General features: G+C 38.1%; 1 protein-coding gene across 2 annotated transcripts in view; it reads right to left on the reverse strand.

The window, feature by feature from the left end:
• GRIA2 (glutamate ionotropic receptor AMPA type subunit 2) overlaps window positions 1-23,443 on the reverse strand; it is a gene marked incomplete at both ends in the record, with an annotated part of 87,139 nt that overhangs the window by 32,574 nt on the left and 31,122 nt on the right. For both annotated transcript variants that reach the window (XM_082282535.1, XM_082282534.1), the window contains 4 exons: window positions 2,701-2,862; window positions 5,170-5,223; window positions 9,415-9,611; window positions 13,804-14,043. In XM_082282535.1, the coding sequence (XP_082138661.1) occupies window positions 2,701-2,862; window positions 5,170-5,223; window positions 9,415-9,611; window positions 13,804-14,043 (653 nt within the window). The remainder of the gene's footprint in view (window positions 1-2,700; window positions 2,863-5,169; window positions 5,224-9,414; window positions 9,612-13,803; window positions 14,044-23,443) is intronic.

A 23,443-nucleotide genomic window follows, 5' to 3' on the forward strand; every position in this document is an offset into this window, starting at 1 on the left:
TCCTGTACTTAAAAGTAATGATGAAGTAGACAGATATGGTATGAATCTGTCTAAATTGGCAGCAGCATGAGAAAGCAATGCAGAAAAAGATTTGGATGTTAACATGTATCCCATGACAAATATATCTCAATAGTGTCATGGTGGTGAGGAGAGAAACAGAAAAAATAAACTAATACAAAAGAAACCCCTGAAATGAGTACTGTCTCTGAGACACGAGGCCATTCTTTCCATTTCCTCAGCATAGCACTCAGATGTGGTGCAGTAGCCAGCCTGGCATTTCGAAGAGGCACCAAATAGAAAGGTTCCAGAGCAAAATGACAACCAGGATCTGAGACCAGAAAATTCAAAGGAAAAAGGATTATTTAGTTTTGCAGGGAGGAAAGCAAGGCAGGAAAGATGGCAGCCATTTTCAAATACAGAAGAACAATGGAAAAGCAGAACTCCCTCACAGCCATTGGAAACATATAAGGGAGTAATGGATTAGGTGATATAAAGGCTGATTAAGGTTAGACAAAAGCCAAAAATAAGATCATTTAAGCACTGAAATAGATGCTTGGAGAAGTAGTGAAATCACTACCCAAAAGAACTCTACAAGTTTATCTGATTCTGCCTTCAGGCAAGGCGGACAGACCGTGTGACTGACTGCTCAAAGACCATTCTCGCCCCATTTCTATGATTTCTATGATTCTGCCCTGCCTCTAACTCCCTCAAGGATGGGAATGATACGTGACATATCTCTAACCTTTCATGAAATGACAAGCAAAAATGACAAGTACTAAGTGTATAAGGGCAAGAGATAGAAAGCTACACAAAGAAATACAGTAACTGATACAATCAATGTCACCAAATATTGCAATATACATCTACACTTTCCTCAAGATCATTACCTCTAGCATTTATAAATGATCTGATAATCTAACAGAGGTCTCAATTTCTTGCGTAAGTATCAGTGCAGTCCTATACACACTTTCAGCAAACAATATAAAAAGGGAGAGAAGTTAGCCTTTTAAATTGAATTTAAAAAGTGTTCTAAATTAGTGAAATTCAGGAAAATAAGTGTTTCAATTACTTTACTTTTCCTATCCTTTTTTTATAACAAAACAAACCTCAAAAGCAAAAGATACTGCAACTTCAAAAGATACTGCAACTTCAAAAGATACTCTCCTTCAACTCTTTCTACTAGACTTGAAAGGACTTATAATGGAAGAAATAAAGGGAACACCTGTGACAGAGTTAAAGATTTTAGTGCTTTCATACAACATTGCAATCACGTCATGTTATCTAACACACATGCAACTTCCCCCTAGTGTAAGTGACACCAGAGACCTTATTACTGTGCCTCACCCATTTATTTTTCCATCAATGATAGAAACTGCATCTTGGTTTCAGTTTGAGTTCTTTAGTCATGTGTTTCATGTATTTCCCTAGTATTGTTATTTCCAGACTATGATTCTGCAATGTGAATATGTAGGTAGATTTGGGAACTCAAGAATCAGAGAGACAAAAGGATTCTATTAATCCCCCACAGCCACATCCCTCCCCTTTTTCTTAAATGAGAGCAATACAGCTAGCATGTACTACACATCTGTAATATAAATGTACCTAAAGACCTGACACAGACTCCAGTTTACTTTGTCAAACATCAAGTAAGAAATTCACTACTTTTATCATAAAGATTTTAACTACAAAAATAACCACAGAAAAAAATTACTTTGACTAAGATACCACCAAACTTGGCCTATAAAAAAGGAATCTATAATATTTATTTTTTAATTAAAATTAAGGTTGTGTGTTTTAAAGGACTTTTCTACCAGGCATTTAAAAAATCGGTTCTTCCTTCCATGCTGAAAATTTTTATTTATTTCATTATAAATTAAGAACATGCTTCATATTCAAACTATAGCACAAAAAAAGTTATGGCTAGAACATTTGCAACTTATTTTTTTGTCTTTTAGAGCAATTTAATAATGTGTTCTTATTAAAATTTCTGATTGTATTACTTAAAAATTATCAAGCATTAAAATTGAATTATTCTTTTCCGTATCTTGCAGCCACTAACTGATCCTTATGACGGTTAGAGAAAGTAAGAAGGCACTATTATCCTAGTCTTATCCAGAGGTAAAACTGAGGTAAAAAGCCTTAACCACTGGCCCAGTGTCACCGTGTGTGTCACACAGGCCTGAAATCAGACCATAATTCAGTATGTCAGGCATAGCATTTAATTTTGTACGTCTTTGTAGGACTTAGGCATCTGTCTCAAAGGAACTGTCTTACCATTTCTTTGGGATATTATGTTACATCAAAAAAGTGCTAAATCTGTACTCCCCAGAAGCATGATTAACATGTCTTTAAACATTTCAAACTACAGAGCAAGAGAAACATTTCAAAACATAGAGAAAGAGAAAAATCAAAAATAGTCAGTAGATACTTAATCTATCATCATATCTAAACCAATTACCTAACAAGCTGTCAAGCAGAGATTTACAGTGACACAAGAAAAAATTGTCTTAAACATTTTTAAGAGTGTAGCATCTTTGTTCAATCAGTCCTGTGACAGAGAATGTTAAAAGTACCCCAGAGAAATATAAAATTATTTTGGCACTGTTGATTTTCAAGGGGTTTTCTCTGTCTCTTGCGTTTCTCTTCCAAACCCTTCACTTCCTCTACTTCTAGTGCAGTTAAAACAAACATGAGACATACCTTGATTGTACTAGTGTGTGCACCAGGATATTCCTTCTCCTCCAGTGTTGACCAACGTTGTATAAATTTTGACACCAGAGGATCATCATAGTCAACTATCTGAAATCCTGAGACATTAGCTCCTCCAAACTGAATTTTTGACAAATCTCCATCAGTAAATCCCTGAGCACAGAAAAAAAATATGTCTGTTATTTCAATAGTTTTGGCAGTTCTCTCAATAGTATATAAAGAAAGCGTTACCATATGACCTCTACTGCAGAAGTGTAAGCCAACATTTTCCTCAAACTCAATCCAGCTTGAGTCCTGGGCTGCCAGGATTAAATCATCAGCTTCATCAGCCAGCAACACTTCTTGCTGCCCACTAGACAAGCACCTTTCTAGAGAGCAAGGGCCGAGTGGACCTGTCCTTGCCATCGTGACTTCCTAAACATCCTCTTAATTTCAAGAGGACCACTTAAGTGAGAAAGGGAACACTGGCCATGAGTAACAGCCAACCAAGTTTTAGGCAGGAATATTTACAGCCACAGCTCTATCCTCTTTTTGTTAGGAACTCTAAAGCATGTGGAAGAACTTACCATCTCCACTGCCTCCTCCGCCTGACATAAAGAACTACTTCTCATTCTTACAAACAGCTCTTGTGTTGTGTTTATCTGTGTTCTGTTATTTAACTTCACCCAAATAACCATACAAATGCATTCACATGAAATAATGATCTCAGACACTTCAGTATAAATGAATGTTGTGAGTGAATACAAAGAGAAGCAGCAACTTCAGACCACATTATCATAAGTTGCTACAATTGCTATACTAGATGCTCTTTAATTATTGCATATTGATGATGCTCATGTGTTGCTGCCTGCTAGCACAGACACTTCTACAGTGATCATGTAACTTGATGGTCAAACAGGAATATTCATTTTATACTTAAGCCTCCTCTCCATCAATCAGCATTTTTTTATTCTTAAAATAGATCAATTTCTTGACTGACTGATCAGACTGGAGGAGAATATTATTACAGTCCAAAAAAAGAAAGCAAGGATTCAGTGAAGATGGAATAGGATTCAAATACTAGGTAAGTTTTCTTTCTGACAGAGATAAGCACATTCTTAAAATCACTACCATATACATTTTATATATGATATTGAACAGCTTTTAAACATAAGATTCAGTAAGTTTTAGGTCTTATGAAGTTACTGCTACAAATTTAAAGCAATGGCTAAAATAGTAACCAGTTAACATAATGAAATCCACTGGGCACATTTTCTAAAACTGCCCTTAAGACTCAAAATACTGTTTATCCAACATTTGCAATGCAAACCACAGATGTCTAACAAACAATTTTTCATATTTTGTAAGATTTTTATGCCTGCTTTGTGAATATCAGCACCTACACTTCTTTATCCAGAAATGAGTTATTAAGATATAAGAATGAAACCCCAGTGTCCAGCTTTTAAAGAGGCCTTTAAAGCACAAGGCTTCTTCGCTCCATGGCACCCACATGACTCTTCAGAGCACTGCCCGCCTGGAGGGAGAAGTGTTTTCATCAAAGGCTGGGAGGAGACAGGGGTTATGCCTGAAGTGCCAGAGACACACCATGGTCCTTCTGTTTCCTCAGGCTGCTCAAAGGACTATGGAAGACAGTGTAAATCGGGGCACTCTGGGCCCTGCTGGAATTTAGATCAAACACTATTCACAGTTCAAGAATAAATGATGAAAAAAATGATCTGGTGGCACTCACACTATACAACCACCAAAACTCTTTTCTTGAACAGGTTAACTGAGATGCAAGCTGGCACAATTTGCTATGTCTATTACAAAAAAACCAACTGGATTAGTTTCCCTAGCTTCAGTAAGCGTTGACTTTAATGGCAGTAAAATGGCCCTTCACCTTTAGACACAATTTCAAAAAAATTACCTTGACAGAATCTAGTGAGTTTTCTGAACTTTCCCCACAGGAACACTATTAACTATTAACTATACTGTCTGATCACCTATGTTCAAGAAAACATGAATTCAGACTGATTACCCAGCCAATCTGAGGGATGAAATGTGGAAATCCGAGACTCACTAGTCTAGCAGAATGAAAAATGAGAACTGTGATTTTTAAGTAGTTTACAAGTTCTGAGAGAGAAATCATCACCTTGCTGAGTGAATGTATCAGCCTATGACACAGAAAGTTATTTTTCAATTTTACATTCCCTCTTTTTCTAAAGTATATCAAAAAAGAGAAGTTCTGTTGAAGGTGCTGAGCAACCTTCATTCCCATTGATCATAAGAGGCATTTAAACCCTGAAAACACTCAGCCAAAGAAACAAATATAATCTCAACATGTGCATTCATTTAACAAGCATAAAGACATCTAGCTACTTTCTGTTTTCTGGAATGTATTTAAAACAAGATACTAGTTGATGTGCTTCCATAAACAGTCAAATGAGCTATACAGATATTTTAAATAGTAAGAATGCTTACCAGATTTGCAATGATATAGTGGTATCCTTTAACATGTTTACCAATTGTGATAACCTGTAAAAAAGAAGAAATACCTCCATAACAGAGAATGTTCACCTGGTTTACAGACAAAGACTTGAAAGGTACGAAATGCAGTATGATGTAAAAGCTAGTTAAGAGCTTTATGGTATACAATACTGAGTTTATTCAATGCTTTATCCTTTATTTTACCTAATGCACCACTGAACATACTTTCTGCTGGTAGAAATTAGCCATGTTGAAGTCCAAGTCCCAAGAGGGAGAGTCCCTCCAGACAGGGGAGCTGAATGCTAATTACTCTGCTGTGTATTAAAGGCACAACCCAGCCAGGAGAAAGCAGGCATCACACATTGTGATGCATCACACTGTGATGCACATCACACTGTGCCTCACAGACTCCTGCTTACATTCTGCCCACTGACATTAATGAATTATGAGGAAGCCTTGCAAAGTTCAAATTGTTTATTGCCCTAAGTCTTCCTCATAATCTCCCTCAAAGACAGCTGGTGGCTTCATAACAGTCTCTGCTGGCACACATGTAGCATGGATTCTTCTCCCAAATAAGCTTAATTAAGACTATGTCTGCATGGAGAAGTTTGCATTTTGAACCTAAGCACTTCTCCAGAAAAACGATGTGCAAGATAAGAGGAATCTATAGGTTTATCCCATCTTTTGAACAATGAGAACAACTTAAGAGAGGAGGACTCATTCATTTCCTCATTAACATAAAACTAAAATAATCAGACTAGGGATCCTGAAACTCGTATCAGGGTACTAGTGAACAACATTCCACATACTTGGTTTAATGAAGTTACAGAAATATAACTGAAAGCAGTGTTAACACTGAGTTTACATTACTAGAGTTTGAGACTGAGGGGGGATCACATTACATAGGCCATAGAAGTAATTAAATTGTTCCTCTTTTGAGGTCAATATATATATGATACACAAATTTAAGTATCCTAAAGCAATTACTTGGATCAGACTACTTAAAACTACTTATTAAGAGGTTTAAGAACTATATGCAGCTGCTGCTTCCAAAGAAATTTCAGTTAGACCAAACAGATTAGCTCTTCTGTGAAATATGAAATATTTCTTCATCATTGGTGTCTGAGATGACGACCAGTAGCTGCAAGCCTTTGGATCAATGCTCAGTAACTCTGAGCCACTGGGTACTATTTCATTAACCCAGCTTGCTGAAACTTGCCACTTGTCCTTATGAACACTAAGGATGCTGCCAGTTCAAACTGAGAAAATTCAGTGGGAGTTCCGAAAGCCATGATGAAGGAGCTGTGCACACAAAAGCTATTCAGCAGTTTAGAGGACCTTCTCTAGCAGGGATGGACAAGTAGTGGCAGTAATTACACAGCTGCCCAAAGGGTGTTATCAGGGTGAAATGAGATTCTGCAAAGGAAGCTGCCTGAGAAGAGACAGAAGCTATATAATCAAGAGCATGGCGATACAGACCTGCCAGATCAGAGAGGAAGAATACAAACTAGCCTGAGGAGAGCTGGGGAACTGAAATATTTTTCAACTTATATGAATTGTTGAAATCTGGAAGAGAAACTATAACACAAGACAAAAAACAAGAATGATGAAGCAACTTCGCAAACACATTTTGTGGCTATACAAAGAGCCAAGGGCTACAAAGTACAATTGGGTGAACCTGAGGCTGTCACCTCAGCTTAAAATATTTGCAGGATAAATCAAAGCACTAAAATGAAAGATGTGATAAACAATAGAAAGCAAAGAAAAAGTGAAGAAGTTGTTGCTTTATGTGCATGCAAATAATACTTTGGCATTCAAGGAAAATGTGGTTAACAGAAAGCCTGTTGCACTTCTTGCAGTAAAAAAACACAGGGAAAAAAAAAGGAATACTGATATGATGTGTCTACTTCAAGCATCCTCCTGAAATGAAGGAAATTTCTGAAGGTTTTTTTTCAGGGCAGGAATTAAAATAATTTTTCAAAAAATAAATCTGGTAGCAAAGCAAGACCAAAAGTATGCTGCTACTAGAAAAGAAAATCAGAAGAACACACTCAAAGGATACTCCCAGGCTAAGAAATCCATTGTTCAGCACTTCAGTTTAAGAGATGGAGAAAATTATTATAGAATCAATTAGTTAGATTTTCTTTTAGGCTACTTGAGAAATAGAAAGTGGGTTTATATTTAAATGTAAGGAAAGGAAGTTACTGAGTAAGGATAATGGGCTTGAAAAAGAGACCAAAGTCCAGAAACAACTAGGCTGTCTTGTGAAGAGAATTCCAAGACTAAACCCATATGGGAGAGCTGAGAACAGTTTAAGAGAACATATTCGAGGGTGTAGCAGTAAACTACGAGGAGAACAACTAACTAGAGTTATATTAACTGACCTGTGAGGCTGATTCAGTTACCTAGAATTCTTCAGTGACTTACAAATTAAAACAGCAGAAACAAAAGCTTAGCCTTCTGTATTCTTAAGGAGTAGCACAAGTCTGTGGGGATAAGCTGAGAAACTCTAAGCATCTAAAAAAGGCAGAATCTATCAAAGTGCAATTAGGGCAAGAAAACTATCCGAGAACTGCAATCAAAATAAGAAGCAGACAAAGACAAATATAGGCCTATTATGAAACAAAGACTGTAAAAATGAGTGGTATCTGAAGGGTAAAAGAGGGTTCTTGTCTTTAAAAAGTGGTTAAAAGGTGAAACTGAAGAAAATCACGGTCTGCCAAACTTTGGTATCAGAGATTATAATGAATATGACATACTTATTTTAAAAAGAATGTATAGGACAGTAAGATAAATGGTAAAAATAGTCTTGTCGAGATCGAAATATGTCAAAGCAGTATCTTTCTTTTCTCTGGCCTGATAATCAGGAAACAGCAGACGGGACATATCTTGTGTCTAATAAGGTGTCTGTTCTGTAGGACAACATTAGAAACTCACAAGAGACATGGATGAGACAGAAAGCCACTGTAAGGTAAGTAAAGAACCATTTGAAAAGCCACACAGAACTAACTGAAGAGGACCTATAAAGACTACTTATGTCAAACATTGCTCTATACTGTACATTTCTTGACATTGTTAAGTCAGAAAATATGATTTTGAAAAGCTGCAGATGATAGGGACATCACACTCTCAGAGATAAAATGCTCTTGAGAACAGGATCAAATTCAAATTTATCTTGAAAATTAGAGAAACAGTTTGTGGATATGAATTCCAAATAAAACACACAAACACAATGTACTCCATTAAGGACACTGCTCATTGTCTGAGCCTCTTCAAAACGTAATGACCTTCAAAATGAAGGCCAAACTAACAAGCCCTTCAAGAAACCTTCAAACAAATACATCCATACTCTGATGATACATCCCTACTGATGCTGCGCATAATGAAGCTCAAGCTAACAGGGAACTATCCTTACAATTTTCCATTGTGCTCTGCCTACATGAAAAGAAGTCGTAAGATGCAGAGCCAGTAAGACCTTCCTAGACTAGAACTGAAGTGGTGGATTTCAAAGTAATGCACTAATTTGAATCAGAGCACCATGATAAAGTTGCTAAAAAAAAATTTTAAAAAAAGTCATTTTTGCAAATAATTTGCATGGGTAGTGAGAAGACAGATTTTGCTGCTCTTTTTAAAGCTCAGGAGGCCTTAGCTATGAAAAATAGCATCCAATTTTGGTTAACACACTTGAAGAGTGACACAAAATGAAGAGACAAGCAAGGAAAGTGGAAATGACAAAGAGCTTCAAAATATGAATTTCAAAGGGCATTAATCAGAAAGAGAAGCTGTGATACAGTGTTCCCAAGACATAAAAGGTTCTCAGAAAAAGCACTAGAGGGAGAAAATACCTTCTAGGTGTAAAAAGAACTAATCCTTAGACATAACTATTTATAATGGGCCACATATAATACTGTATCAACTATGTATAATACAGTATACTACTTAGGTTGTGGAGCAGTCTGAACAAGGTATTTTGTAAATTACTGTTTTTATTTTAAATAACCAGGATAGAAAGATATACAGGATCATCCAGATAGAATTATCTCGCCTCAGAGCAAAGGGAGGGATTATAGGATTTGTATGTTCACTTTCTGCCTGGCACATACGCGGTCCTCAATACAAACTTGTCACTGCCAAATGATTCACAATAATCACAAAAATATCATCAAGACAAAGGAACTCATGACATTTACTTATACAATACTGCTAACTGCTGTCAGTGAAGAAAGGAGCATAGCAAACCTGATCGACAATGTCGTTGACTTTATCGCGTTCACAGTCCAAAATCACTCGTCTTTCCTTTTTCACCTCTAGATCTTGGAACAGTGAACGGTAAGTTTCATCTTTCCTCTCATTGTTAATATTTCCTACATTGATAGCAGTCACTTGCCATTTCTTTTCAGCAGCAGAATCCAACACAGCTTGCAATGTTGATAAGCCTAGTGAAGCACAGGAGAAAACAGAAGATATGACAGACAAAGCTTCGGGAATTAACAAGCTTCCAGAATGTGATTTGTGAGATTACTTATTTAAGATCTCCTGTAAGTTGTTTGACCTGTCACACGTAGGTAGAAGTCAGAAACTAAGACATATGTGGGCCCAATCAATTGTTATTGCATGAAATTTCCATTTACATCACTGCAAGGCATCAAGGTAAAGCCTTCTAAGTACAACCTTTGGGTTAGGCTCAACCTTCTTCAGAACTGGATTTTGCTGGTTTCATTGATCCACTGCTGGAATTCCACATAGTGGGAAAGAGATCTTCTAGGAGAGGAGAGATCCAATTAGAGCAGAAGGATCAGCCACTCATTAAAAAAAGGATCAGCCTTACTAAAGGATCAGCTGCTTAACCAAAAGCCATTGAAGAGCTTTAGCTCCCTGCAATTGAGCAGTACTGTATTTAAACCTGGACCTCACTGAAGTCTGGCAGAATTCCCAAGTTCTCCAGTGATGGTAATGGATTTATTATTTCTGTTGCCTGCAGTCATATCCCTGATTATAAAAGATGTGTTGAGATACATTTTTCCATATAGATAAGCAGGCTCAATGCTAATGCCTACAAGCAGTGCTGAGAAGTTTGCTTCCATCTTGTACTTTTGGCATGTTTCTGACAGGAAGCTGTAATGTCTGTACAGATGCAACTGCCTACAATATACTGTAAAACCAGTGAAGGCTTAATTTGACAGATTTTACTTCTTAGGGATTAAATAATGTAGTCTAGAAACAAAAATTACAGCTGGAAATGAATTCCTGCTATACAAAAAGTACAATTTTAATTATTTCCAGCAGTACAAGAATGAGATTTACCATGTTTCAATTCCTACCAGAGAATTCTACATTATTCTAGAGAGCAGTTTTAAGGCTACCAGATCCCATTATTGGAAGAAAAAAAAAATTAGACTTTCTTACAAGCAAATTGACACTTTTGCTCATTCTTCTCTCCTGAAACCACCAAACATTGGGAGTCATTTCTTTGAGACAAATTCTGCCTTGGTATGTAAAGGGAGCTTCAGGTATAACTCTCATGAGAAATAATAGTGGTTATACTCACAAACATAGAAGGAAAGCACTAAGAATTAATTTGTCTCCCGGTTTGTAAGTATAATATTAAATTAAGTTTGGTCAGTGTTTAGCAATTCAGCATCATCGGTGAAAAATCGTAATGCCATACAGCACTACACAAGACTGGTCATCAGCAAAGGTAGAAAATGGCAGGCTTCCAAAAGGATAAACTGAATTATTATCTTATATAATTCTGATTTGCCAAGTCTACTTTAAGAAAGACTGATACTAAGTTTTGTATGTCATGTAGTGAATACTTAGTTTAAAATCACAGATAACGACAGTCCACCAGTACATATATAAACTAATTCAAAAGCTAAAGATAAATGTGGAGAACTTGTGTTAAAAGGCAAAGATCAGTAATGTAAGCAAACTGAAAGATGCAGGGAGCATCCTAAAACATTAAAAAGCACTGAAGTATGTTTATACCTCAAAATACTGCTTGAAATTAAAAACTAAGAAAAAAAAGAAAAATCAGCCAAACTGAAAAACATTTAATCTGAATCACTGTTTCAAATCAGATTTCAGGTCCTCCAACCTGTCTATATTTCCTCTGAGTTAAGCAATCTCAACTAGGCACAAATTAATAAGGACTATTAATGCAAATACTACCCATTGCAACAGGTTTCTATATTTTTCTCATCTGATCTTCTATTTTTCCTAGGGTTTCTCTTTTCCTGGGGTGCCCATTGCAGAGATGTCAAATGGCTGCCTGGATCGCTTGCTTTTTTTTGGGGTGGCAGATTTGTTATCCCCATACAGCTTAGTTTATTCTGATAGTAATAACATATTGCAAAATAACAATAACAAAAAAAATCAAACCCAAACCAGAAAAAGCAAACCAAAACGAAAAACCAAACAAACCCAACCAAACAGAAAGCATTCACAGCAATACTTCTGTGAAAGTGAAATAATCTGGAGAGTAGCAACAGAAGTAGGAGACTCTGCAGAGGAGAAAACTCCAGTAAATTCAGTTGGTTTTTTTAAGCTGCAGGAGCACTTCTGCTTGGCAAACTCATATCCTGAACCTTTTTTGATTATCATGAGACAAACTCTTAATTCAGTGAGCTCTGAAAAGGAAGACTGACAGAGGCTGAATAACTTAGCAATTCTTTTACAGATAGAATCTTACAATGATGTTACTACTTTTTCCAAAACTCAGCAGAGAGGAGGTAAGGATGGCAAAGGACACTACTCCACGTAACATGAGAATAACTACTGTATTAAGACAGTAATAGCTTGGGCACACACATACTGAATGGCCTCACTCCTTACAGACAGGAATGACAGGAAATTGCCCTGTACTTCAGCCAGTCAGAGGTGCTCTAGCACTAGCAGTAAATGATTCTTCAGGAATAAGTCATTCAGACTAATTCCTGTTAGCCTTCATAGTTTCCACAAAGATTAAGTCTCTTTTTTTTTCTCACTCCTAAAGGTGGAAACAGCTTCAATTCTATATCATTCCTTCAATATACATCACTGTCACTACATTAACAGGCAAAAGTGCTTAAAGGAACAGTGGATTTGTGTATCCAGGATTTGATGTCAACTTAGCTGGCTACAAACTGCTTGACTCTGCAGGTTAACCTCATGTAATCTGTGAGGAGCACTGGGGCACTGAGGAGCAACAATTTAGTCCACATAAAGGTAGGAGCTTCATGCCTTGGAGCTTGTTACCACTGGGGTGCCTTGCCACAATTAAAACAAACAGGTTTGTTTGAAAAAAAGGAAGAACCAAAGGATGACCAGAAAGAAAAGTCTCACGTGGTTATTCCTGGCCAGATTCAGACAGTGCCGCTCACAAGAACTAGGTGTTTTTCAGTATTTCCTAAATACAAATCACATGCAGGTCACACTCTGCCTACTGCTGGATGATTGACAGAGTACTGGCTAAGAAAGTAGTTTTACATCTGTCCTTTCTAAAAAGACAGTGAATGTTTCTGATTCTAATGTGAATTTGAAAAGGAAGTGCCAGAGAAATGAGCTTAGCATTCACTGTTCCATGTGACGTTACCTTTGGAGGCTACACACCAGGATTAGTTCTTCAAACTTGAGTGCTTACAAAAATGGTAAAGAACTCTCTTGAGGAGACCCCTTCAGCTTCTGAACATCATGTATAAAATGGCATCAGAATGCAGGGAATTTAATGTCAAACAAACCATAAAATGTCTCAACAAACCATAGGGTGATATAACCATACTTTAAATCTGTATTATTTTAATATATTTAATATTTAACTCTGACTAATGAACATGCAGGCAAGCAACAAAATAGCCCTTTTAAAGGGAACAGGAGCAGGCAAGGATAGAAGTAAGTTAGCCAAGGACTACTAGGTGAGCAGAACCTGAAAATGGAATGATAATAATGGAATTCCAGAAGAAGCAGTTAAAAACCCACCCTTTCCAGATAAAGCTGCTTCTTCTCAGAAAACTAACTGATATACCACAATTTGCCAGTGATTTTCTTAAGTTCATAAGCTGTTATATTATTATGACTACAGCCATAAAAGGGCACAGGACTTGAGAAGGCTGTATGGTGGAGTTAACTGGTCCCAAGCAATGGGTTTGGGTTTATCAACATCAACAATAAAATCTAAGCTCAACAGATGAGAGGAACTCGATACCAAAAGCAGTCTCCAAAAAAGTAGGGACTGACTGCATCCAAGATTTATTGCTTGCTTGGTGCCCAGCTATGGATTTTGCATACGTGGAGTCAATCTGTGGTAGCAGATAACCCTTCATGCTCAGATTTTTTTTTCTCCTTATATGTTTCTTTGACAAAAAAAGAAAAAACTTTACATAGAAACTGTTTTACAGCATGTGACTAATCTCACATTGTTTAACAGTTGCAATTCTATTAATGCATACAGTAATAATTTTATTCTCATTTAAACAATTTTCTTTCTGTCCCAAAAGCTGATTTCTAAATGCAAGAAACACATGATTCAATTAAACTTACACTTGCTGGAGGTAAATATTTCTTCTGTTATTTGCTTATCTAATATGAATTCCAGATTTCAATGAGATACATCTGCCAAACAGGGTGCAGGTAAAAAGTAGCACACCTTACCTCTGTCACTGTCGTACAAATATGCAAACTTGGTCCACTGATAGTATTCGATCAAGCTAAGAAGAGCTCCCTTGAGGTCAGGTCTCATCTGAATGACAAAGGGATGTGTTCCATCTGTTGGGAAGCTGGGAGTTATGAAGGAGACATGAAGAGTCCCACAGAATGATGTTATGGTATTTACAGACTTCTTGTCATAGAATCCAAAAATAGCAAAGACTCCTCTTGAAAACTGGGAGCAGACTAGGAAGAAGAAAGGCAGACAATTAGTGGGAGAATTTATTTTAAAAAATTATTGAAAACTCTTATCGTGTATATATTTATGAGAAATGTATGTTTGCAAAGTGTCTGACCACATAAATACCAGGCAAAAAAAAGTACTACTCTGCTATGGAGATGATTTTTTAGCATTATCAATCAGTAATATAAAACTTACACTAGAAAAAACAACAAAAAAGAAGTATCAGATATGTGGTTCACACTCCTAGATGACAAATTCAGAAATAAAACTCAACCAACTTATTCTTAAATTTAATTTATGTTGTGAAGAATAGTGATGCAGACATCAATGGCAGTTGCAATTAAAAAAACAAGACATTATGAGCACACATAGCATTAAGGAAACAGATAATGTTTTGTCATGTTAAAAATAAACTGTGTCTGAGGTCAAGACTCACTGAGCCTTTTGCAAAATACGTTAAATAACTTTCCATTTGTGGAAATACAAAGTCAAAACTAAACCCAATTCTATCAAGAGCAGTAAGAAGTCCATTTGCTTTAAAGTCCTCCTGTATTAAAGCATTATTTTAATTCCTGCTTTGTAGGACTCAGCAAAAGCTGGTCCTTCTGGATGACAGTTGAGGTCATGTTGCAGGAAGAATAACCTCATAGGTGTAAATAACATGCTGATTGTTCACTTTTTATCAGTGGAGACAATTCAGGCCAGTTGATGAATGTGACTGACCACTGCAGCCTGCGCAAAAGAGCCAGTTCTTCCAGGGTATTCTTTTCTTTGAGATTGCAGGGTATATTAGTGCCTAAGTTTTACACCCAGGGTACAATAAGGAAATATTAATCTCTGATTAACTCACACATATCACTTATGCATTCTTTGGTTTGCAGAGTCACCTTGAACAAGACACATCCTTCTAGAGACACCTGACCTGCTTATAGATAGAAATCACAGTGTAATTGATGCTAATTTTGCCCAGCCACTTACTGCACTAATCCTTGAATATAATTCATATAAGGGCAAAATAAGTTGGTTTATTTTTAGAATTTCTTAGATTTGAACTAATACCACAGTCTTACCTTTTAAAGTTAATTTATCTTTATTTTTAAAATTGTGGTTTTTTAAAAGAAATATTATCCCTTTATGCCTGTTACTACTCATTGCTATCCTCTTTTCATGGCTTTGCCTATGTATCTTTGCTACCAGTCATCTCTCACGCCCTAATTATTCCTATACTCCAATTAAAAGCACCTTAACAGGATGAGTGAAATTCTGAGTCTGCCAGTTTTAAGTTTTCACCTATTAACTTTAATTAGGTCAGAATTTCGCCTCAGGTTAGAAAATACAAGTGATTAAAAAACTTGATGAGCAACACCTCTTTATAAAAGGATGATGCAGGTTTTACAGGGCTGGAGTGCAAGATGGTCAAACCTTTTCCGTTCCAACAGCAAATCATTACTGAATTATAGAATTGTTTTGGTTGGAAAAGACCTTTAAGATCAGAGTCCAATCATTAACCCAGCACTGGTGAGTCCACCTCTAAACCGTGTTCCCAAGTGCCACATCTCAACATCTTCTAGAGACATCAACGATAGTTACTCAACAGCTTCCCTGGCACAATTGTTCCAATGCCTCCCAGCCCCTCCCATGAAGAAATTTTTCTTAATATCCAGTCTAAATATCCCTTATCCTAACTTGAGGCCATTTCCTCTTCTATTGCTCATTTTCTGGGAGGAGAGACCAACTTCCACATTGCTACACCCTCCTTCCAGGCAGTTGCAGAGAGCAATAAGGTCTCCCCTGAGCCTCCTTTTCTCCAGGCTAAACATCCCCAGCTTCCTCAGTTGCGCTTCATAGGACTTGTGCTCCAGACCCTTCCCCAGCTCCACTGCCCTTCTCTGGACATGCTCCAGCACCTCAATGTCCTTCCTGTAGTGAGGGACACAGAACTGAACACAGGGTTTGAAGTGCAGCCAAGAACAGGGGGGCAGTCACTGCCCTGGTGCTGCTGGCCACACCATTGCTGATACAGGCCACGATGCCATTGGCCTTCTTGGCCACTTGGGCACAGCTGGCTCATGTTCAGCTGCTGTTGACCAGCACCCCCAGGTCCTTTTCCACTGGGCAGCTTTGGAGCCACTCTGCCCAGGCCTGTAGCCCTGCATGGAGCTGTTGAGACCCAAGTGCAAGACCCAGCACTTGGCCTTGTTGAAACTCACACAATTGGCCTTGGCCCATCAATCCAGCCTGTCCAGATCTCTCTGTGGAGCCTTCCAGCCCTCCATCAAATCAACACTCCCACCCAGCTTGGTGTCATCTGTGAACCAACTGAGGGTGCACTTGATCCCCTCATCCAGGTCACTGATAAATACATCAAACAGGGCTGGCCCCAGCACTGTGTCCTGAGCTACACCACCTGTGACTGGTTTCCAGCTGGATGGAATGTCATTCATCACTGCTCTCTGGGCCTGGCCATCCAGCCATTTTTTTACACCTCCAAGTCATAAGCAGTTAGTCTCTCCAGGAGAATGCTGTGGAAACTGTGTCAAAGACATTACTAAAGGCCAAGTAGAAAAGATTCACAGCCGTTCCCTCATCCACCAAGAGGGTCATCTTGCCATAGAAGGAGATCAGGCTGCACAAGCAGGACCTGCCTTTCACAAATCTGTGCTGGCTGGGCCTCCTGATCACCTGCTTGATCTGCATGTGCCTTGTGACAGCATTCAAGATGACCTGCTCCATTACCTTCCCCAGCACAGAGGTTTGGCTGACAGGCCAGGTCATCCTTCTGACTCTTGTAGATTGGTGTCACATTTGCTAATTTCCAGACAGCTGGGACTTCCCCAGTCCTAGCAGACTTGATGTCAAGTCAACTGACCCGTGATTAAAAAAAAAAAAAAAAAAAAAATTCAAAATTCTACTGATGGCACCAGACTTAGAGCCAGGTATTGATCTGCTGGCTTGCTGGTTCTGTTTCTTCCCTCATTTTTTCTGCACCCCGAAGGATAGAGAAAAATGCCACTTGTGCTCCTGATCCCTCAACCAGCAAGTCCTGGAAGTCTCTTGGTTGCTCTCAGACTTCTTGTTGCAACTTCATTGTTGCCTACATGAAAATAATCAACCAAGGACAATCAGTCAAAGGCAGTATTCAGGGCAGGAAGCTCTCTCTTTATGCCTTAAACCAGAGCCCAGGGAGGCAGCAGATTTCCCTAAGAAGTGGGTCTGGTTGGCATAAGGTGCCTTCTGTTCCCTACAGTGGGGCGTCTCCTATGAAAATGATCCATCTTTTTCCTTCATGGAAGCAGTTTTGATGCAGAGCATGGGCCAACCTCAGCAACTCCTCCATGCTGGATGAACCACTGTCCTTGCTATCATTCAGTTTCACCTGCAGAGCCTCACACCTGTTACAGGAGGGCACCTGGGAAGGTGGGGCTGTCACAGAGGAGACACACCAGCTGCGCCAGGCAGGAACCCATCACCATTGTCCCTTATCCCTTTAGTCACTGCATTCGCCCAGGCAGAGAGAGGAAAGGGAATCCTCTGTATCATGTATCCAGTCTGCCTGTCCAGCCTGTCTCAGGGAAAGCAGGTAGCTTTTAGTCTCTCTCCCTCTCGCTCTCCCTGCCACTCCTGAACCCACTCACCTCCCGGAACTCTGTCACTGAGCAGAGGAGTTCCCCAACCCAGGCACAGCTCCCACAGGGATGCTCGCTGCTGCTGGTCAGCACTGGTCAGAGCAGGCTCCACCCTCCAGCCCGACACCTGTGTGGCCAGCATGTTCCCATTGGAGCCCTGTCTGGGCATCTGTGTCACGGTGAACAAAGATTTCTGAAAAAGGCTGTGAATTTTCTGAATAGCTTTACTGTTTAAGTTACTGGAACTTCTTGTTCTATTCCACATAATTATGCTCTCGCTGAGGCAAAACCAACTCACTACCTCCCCACACACTCATGAATAATTGTTTCCCATGTACAGTAAAGGCTAAATACTGTCTGAACTTGCTACAATAAAGGCATTAATGCCTCATAACTCACCTTCAAAAATGCACACTAAAATAAAGCATCAGTTTACTTCTGGATTCTTAGGTAAGAATTTTGGAGAAGACTGTTACTTGTACACTACTGTGACCTCCTGTATTAAATCATTTTAAGGCTGCATATGAGGTGACAGAGACAACAACAGTCTCATCAAAGGATCACCGAAAAATAAAATGTTTTATGTCACTACTGCCAACACCTAGGATGCTACCATTTCTCCTGTCACACTTACTGCTTTTCTTCCATCACCAGTCACTGATTTTAGGCATAGATGGAATAATGTTCCCTACAGCAGCCAACAACCAGAAGATTTGAAAACCATAGGTGATGCCTTTTCAGAATCACCACCCATCCTCTCCTCAACCTTCCTGACACTGGAGACCTTTACCTTGAACCATGAGTTTTCTCACTTTTCCTCTTCCTGTCTTCTCCTCTGTACACTGGGGACAGAGGAGAGAGTGAGTGGCTGTGTGAGTGCTTTGCAGGTAGTAGGGTTAACCCATGACAGGGTAAAAGGTGTTATTCCCACACCCACAGGGCAGATCTGTTAATATTCCTGGCCTGTGCTCCACTGTACCTCTGCAGTGATACAAACACACACCCAGTTCTTCCAAACTGAACATCCTCTCATACCACCTCTCATCACAGCTTACTTAAATGCAGCACTCTTGGATTAACACAGTGAACAATTCTCCATTTAATAATATTTACACCTGATAAATCATCACTCCTTACATACTCATGTCTTCTTCTGGGGAAGGTTGGTAAAACTGGAATTTTGATCTCCTCTCCTGCACAAAGTGAAAGATGAGTAAAAAGGTACCACCTTCAGCTGGGAAAGTCAAGTCACTGCAGTTCTCAGTACCTAGAGGAGCTGCAGTTTAAAAGCTGAATTACACATACACATGTGTAAACAATCCCAACAAATAATATGGTAAAAGCAAAAGCATTTTATATTTTTCAAATTATTATGAAACCTGAAAAACAGATACAATGTCTCATTTAATTCAACCAGGGCTCCCTTAATGTGAGATAAAATCTCTCTAACACAAATCTTCAAGTATGGACATAATTCACATCTGGGTCAGCCACAAAAATCAGGATCAACTATAATCCAGGTAAAAATAAATTTTCATCAGCAGTGATCAGTGTCACAGTTGCTCACTGAAGAACATCAGTGTTGTGCTTTTCTGTATGAAATTCCACTAAAGGTAAGCAGGCAGGCACCTATGCCATGTAATAAAAATGTGCTGCAAATAAGCATTTAGAATTTGTCTAAAGACAAATTTTTGCAATTTTTCCGGGGTTTTTTGTCTTTTAGGAGAAGAAGGGGAAAGAAGGGACAGTATTTCCAAATATAGTGGTGACCCAGTGGATAATGCAGAAACTGCAATTGTTTTTGGCAGGATTCCCACCTTAGACTAAGTCTACAGTCATGTTGCTATTGCTGGAAGACATTAGTTTTATAATGGTGAATCACAAGCTGTTCACAATTATTAGAGTAAAAAAAAAAGTCATGATGATTAGGATTCATAAGCCATTGAAATATGAAAGACCTATTTCATTAATGACATTAGAACCAACTGCCAGGATTAATTTCTTTCAATCTCTCCTATATGAATTGAAGTTTTTTAGGTTTATGGGGTCCTTTCTAGAAATAGTCTATGGCTTATTTAGCAACAAGAGGGCTGGAACATAGTAAGCTCATTTTGTGATCACTTTTCTAGAGAGATTCTCCTAGAATGGCAAATAACTGTGAAATCCAAGAAACAGGGTAAATAAAAATTCCTGAGAAGGAACAATTACCAGAAGGTTTTGTTATAGTTAAGATTTAAGTATTTTATATTTGACTTCTTGTTCTTCTACAAACACAGCCGGACACAAACCTTGTTTGCCTGTTTTTTCCAGAACATTGAAAATGTGCCCTAGACTTTTATTCCAAAAGCTAGGGGGCAGATTTGCTCAAGAACAAAATTAAGCTTAAGCCTGCAATGAGAAATAGGTGCCCTGTCACAGGGTGGCCAAAACTGCTTGCTCCATTATTAACTCTTCCACTGTTAACTACATCTGCTTCTTCTTAGAACTCCTTTTTACCACAATGCATTCATACCTTTCTCTCTTTCCCACTTTCTCCATTTCACTATTCTGTTTTGTCAATGAACTCTATAAGCAGGATAACCTGATATTTACCACTCTGGTCATGACTGGTTCTTCAGAAACAAAGAAATACAGCACTATACACTCTTTGCCTCTCATCCCATAGAGCATATTTCTGTGATGCATATCATCCTAAACCCAAAGCACAGGAAATGCCAGCTGAAGAGTACACTTGCAAATTCCAAATACAAAAATATTATAAATATGCTAAGCTTTACACAATGAAGTGACTCCAGTGAAGGAATGATAGTTTGTTTGCATGACTGAAGAACTGAATCATTAAATCACTTAGAAATAGCTGGATTTGAATACATATGCTTAGAAACTCTTCCTGATTAAGTCTTCCTAAGCCAAGATTTTCTTCCTTCAGTACTCTCCAAAGGAAAAGTAATAAAGCTAATAATTGTTTACATTCAGGGACAATTAAACTGGAAAAAGAAAATTAGCAAAATGCTAATTACTTACTGGAAAAAAAGTCTAACAGGACCTGCTTACAGGTAAATTTCTGAACACCAGTATTGTGACTCTTAACATACTATTGAATTTTTGTTCATGAGAATTTTGATACTTGGTTTCTGTCCAAAGATGAAAATTTAAAATGAGAAAGTATTTGCCATTCAGCACTTGAATTTCAAATGCTGTCCAGTATTAAAGTGGCTCTGTATATTATTCTATTGTAATACCTTGGTTTATTACGGTGCTAACAAAAGTGTTTTAATATTAGCACAGGAAAATAAGTATTTAGTGCAATTATTTAATCATGCATATGGAATAATCATTCTCTTACTTCTATGAGAAAGAAACGACAGCATATGTGTAAAGAAAGAGTCAAGCACCACCTCCCCAAAAGAGACCAAAATACAAAGGAAACACTCATTGGTTTGAAAAGCTGATAGATGAGTTGGAAGTAGCCAGGAACAAGATGTGGAAGCTGAATGCCCAGTTTACACAATCATTTCAGCTTCTGAAAGAGCACATTATGAATAAGCAGAAAGTACAAAGGAACAATAGATGGAGCAAAAAATAAGCAGCAACCACAGAGAAAAGAAAGAATTCATGTATGATTGAGACTGTATCAGAAAATCATTGTGAAAATAAAAACCAGTATGGATTGCTTCCAGAGCCATTACAAAGACTGCAGCACAGCAGACAGCATATTACATACACGTTCCTAGACTAAATAATTTTTTTTAGCTACTATAGTCTGCATGGTCTATTTTACCCATTCAGATTCTACAATTACCTCCTAGATGTAAGCTTCCCCTCAGGAAGACTGAATAAGGCATAAAGAATCACCAAAGTCCATCCAGAGTGATATTTAGAATGACAAAAAAGTATGTTTTAAGCAGAACAACTTGAGATGGAAATACTTTTTTCTAAAGGCCATGGTAGGCTAACTGAAATTGGGAAGAAAACAGCTCCCCAAAGCCCAAAGAAGAGCATAATAACTGAAAGAAAACAGACTAAATTTTTATGGCAGTATTCAATAAAACACAGGGCACAGAAACCAAATAAAGGCTGGCATTCAAAATTCCAAGATACCCTTTACCAAAGCTGAGAGGGAATCAATGCCAATTAAAAAAAAAATCAATGGCAATCAGAACTAAAAATATGCCATACTTCTGGATAACAAAACACTGAATTACACTGAAAAGACCTTCCCTTTTATCCTTGCAAAGTTTAATTCTAGCACTGATAAATGTAGAGTTTTATCTTATTTTAAGCATTTAAGAAAATCTGCCCAAAATTATAGCCATTCAATACTGATCTAAAGTGTGTACTCTCCTCTTTGCAGATTGTTCATATACATATCTTATGGTTAAATAAACCCCCAAAACAAACCAGACCTCATTGGGAAAGGTAATAATTGAATATTGAGCTCACACACAAAGAAGGATGTGGAGCTCACAAACACTTCAGTAATGAGCTCCTCACCTGTACACTCAGCATTAATGCACAAAAGGTGACTGAGAGCAACAGACAGGGAGTTTACAAGCCACCAGTCTCTATCAGAACAGGGGGGCTCAGTTTTTCACAGAGCTGACTACAGAAATTCTCAGACTGAAAAAGGAAGAATTTAAATCCTGAGGCTGGAATGTCTGTAGAGCACAATTATGGTGGAGCAGATGCAAAGGATTTTTCTCTTTTTTCACCTTTTCTGGCAGAAATGCGGTCTTTAGTTATTGCTACAACCTGAACTGTTTGCCCAGAGATTATGCAACTGAATGGAACTTTCCACACCTTGTTATTAGCAAAAGCAGCTTTGATCGTTTCGTAAAATTAGACTCAAAACCTGGTTTGCTGCAGTACCAAACAAGCCCAAAAGCCAGAAGAGAGGCAGATTAATCTGTTTCAACCAGTCAATCATGCTTCCCACTGAGGAAAGAAACGTTGTGCCAATATGGGATATTTTAAGCAAGCACAAAAAAGCCTTCATGAAGTTAGTAGCCATCTGTTAGGAAAGTACATGATGATAGGCACAGCTTCTCTATATGCTAATGCTGTGATAATGAAGGTGGTAAATAAACAGCATGTTCACAGTTAAACAACAGGTCAGAAACACAGTCTGTTTCAATGACAGTTGCATTCAATTGCATATTGCTTGGCTGTGCACTGTAAAGCATTTGAAAATCTTTTTCATTGCTAGAACAATTACCATGATGCAAAAGAAATCATTGCAAACACTGTTGGAAAGATTCATGTTAAAACTACTACATTTGTATGAATCAAGTAAGATTTCTGTAATAAAATCCAAGTCTCCTCATGAAAGAAAAAAAAAATCCATATTCCACAAAATTCTTATACAGCTCTTCACTGTTAGGATCCTAGTGTATTTGTCTAAATCTCCCTTTCATTCAGCTGAAGGAGACATAATGTTTCCCGACCTCCAAATACAGTGACCTGGGAACTCTATTAAATAACAGAAATATAACTTTATCTTGTCTCCAAAATCCAGATATTCTTCAGGAAGTTTTGTCTCCCCCGCCTCACTTCTTTCTCTCCCTCCACCATCCCAAATAAAATCCATACTGTCTCCCTTTGATTATACAAACTTTAACTCACCAATTTCCTTCCAGTCTGAGAACTCACCTTGCAAATGTGCCTCACTGGCTTTCTGACCGTGTTTCTACCTTTCCCAACAATTACAACCTTGCAGTAACACAAAATTTTGAGTGTCCAACAAAGTGTTACCTCCTAGATGTAGGAGCAGATAATC

Source organism: Coloeus monedula, assembly GCF_965178545.1.
Source record: "Coloeus monedula genome assembly, chromosome: 5".
Classification (NCBI taxonomy): Eukaryota; Metazoa; Chordata; class Aves; order Passeriformes; family Corvidae; genus Coloeus; species Coloeus monedula.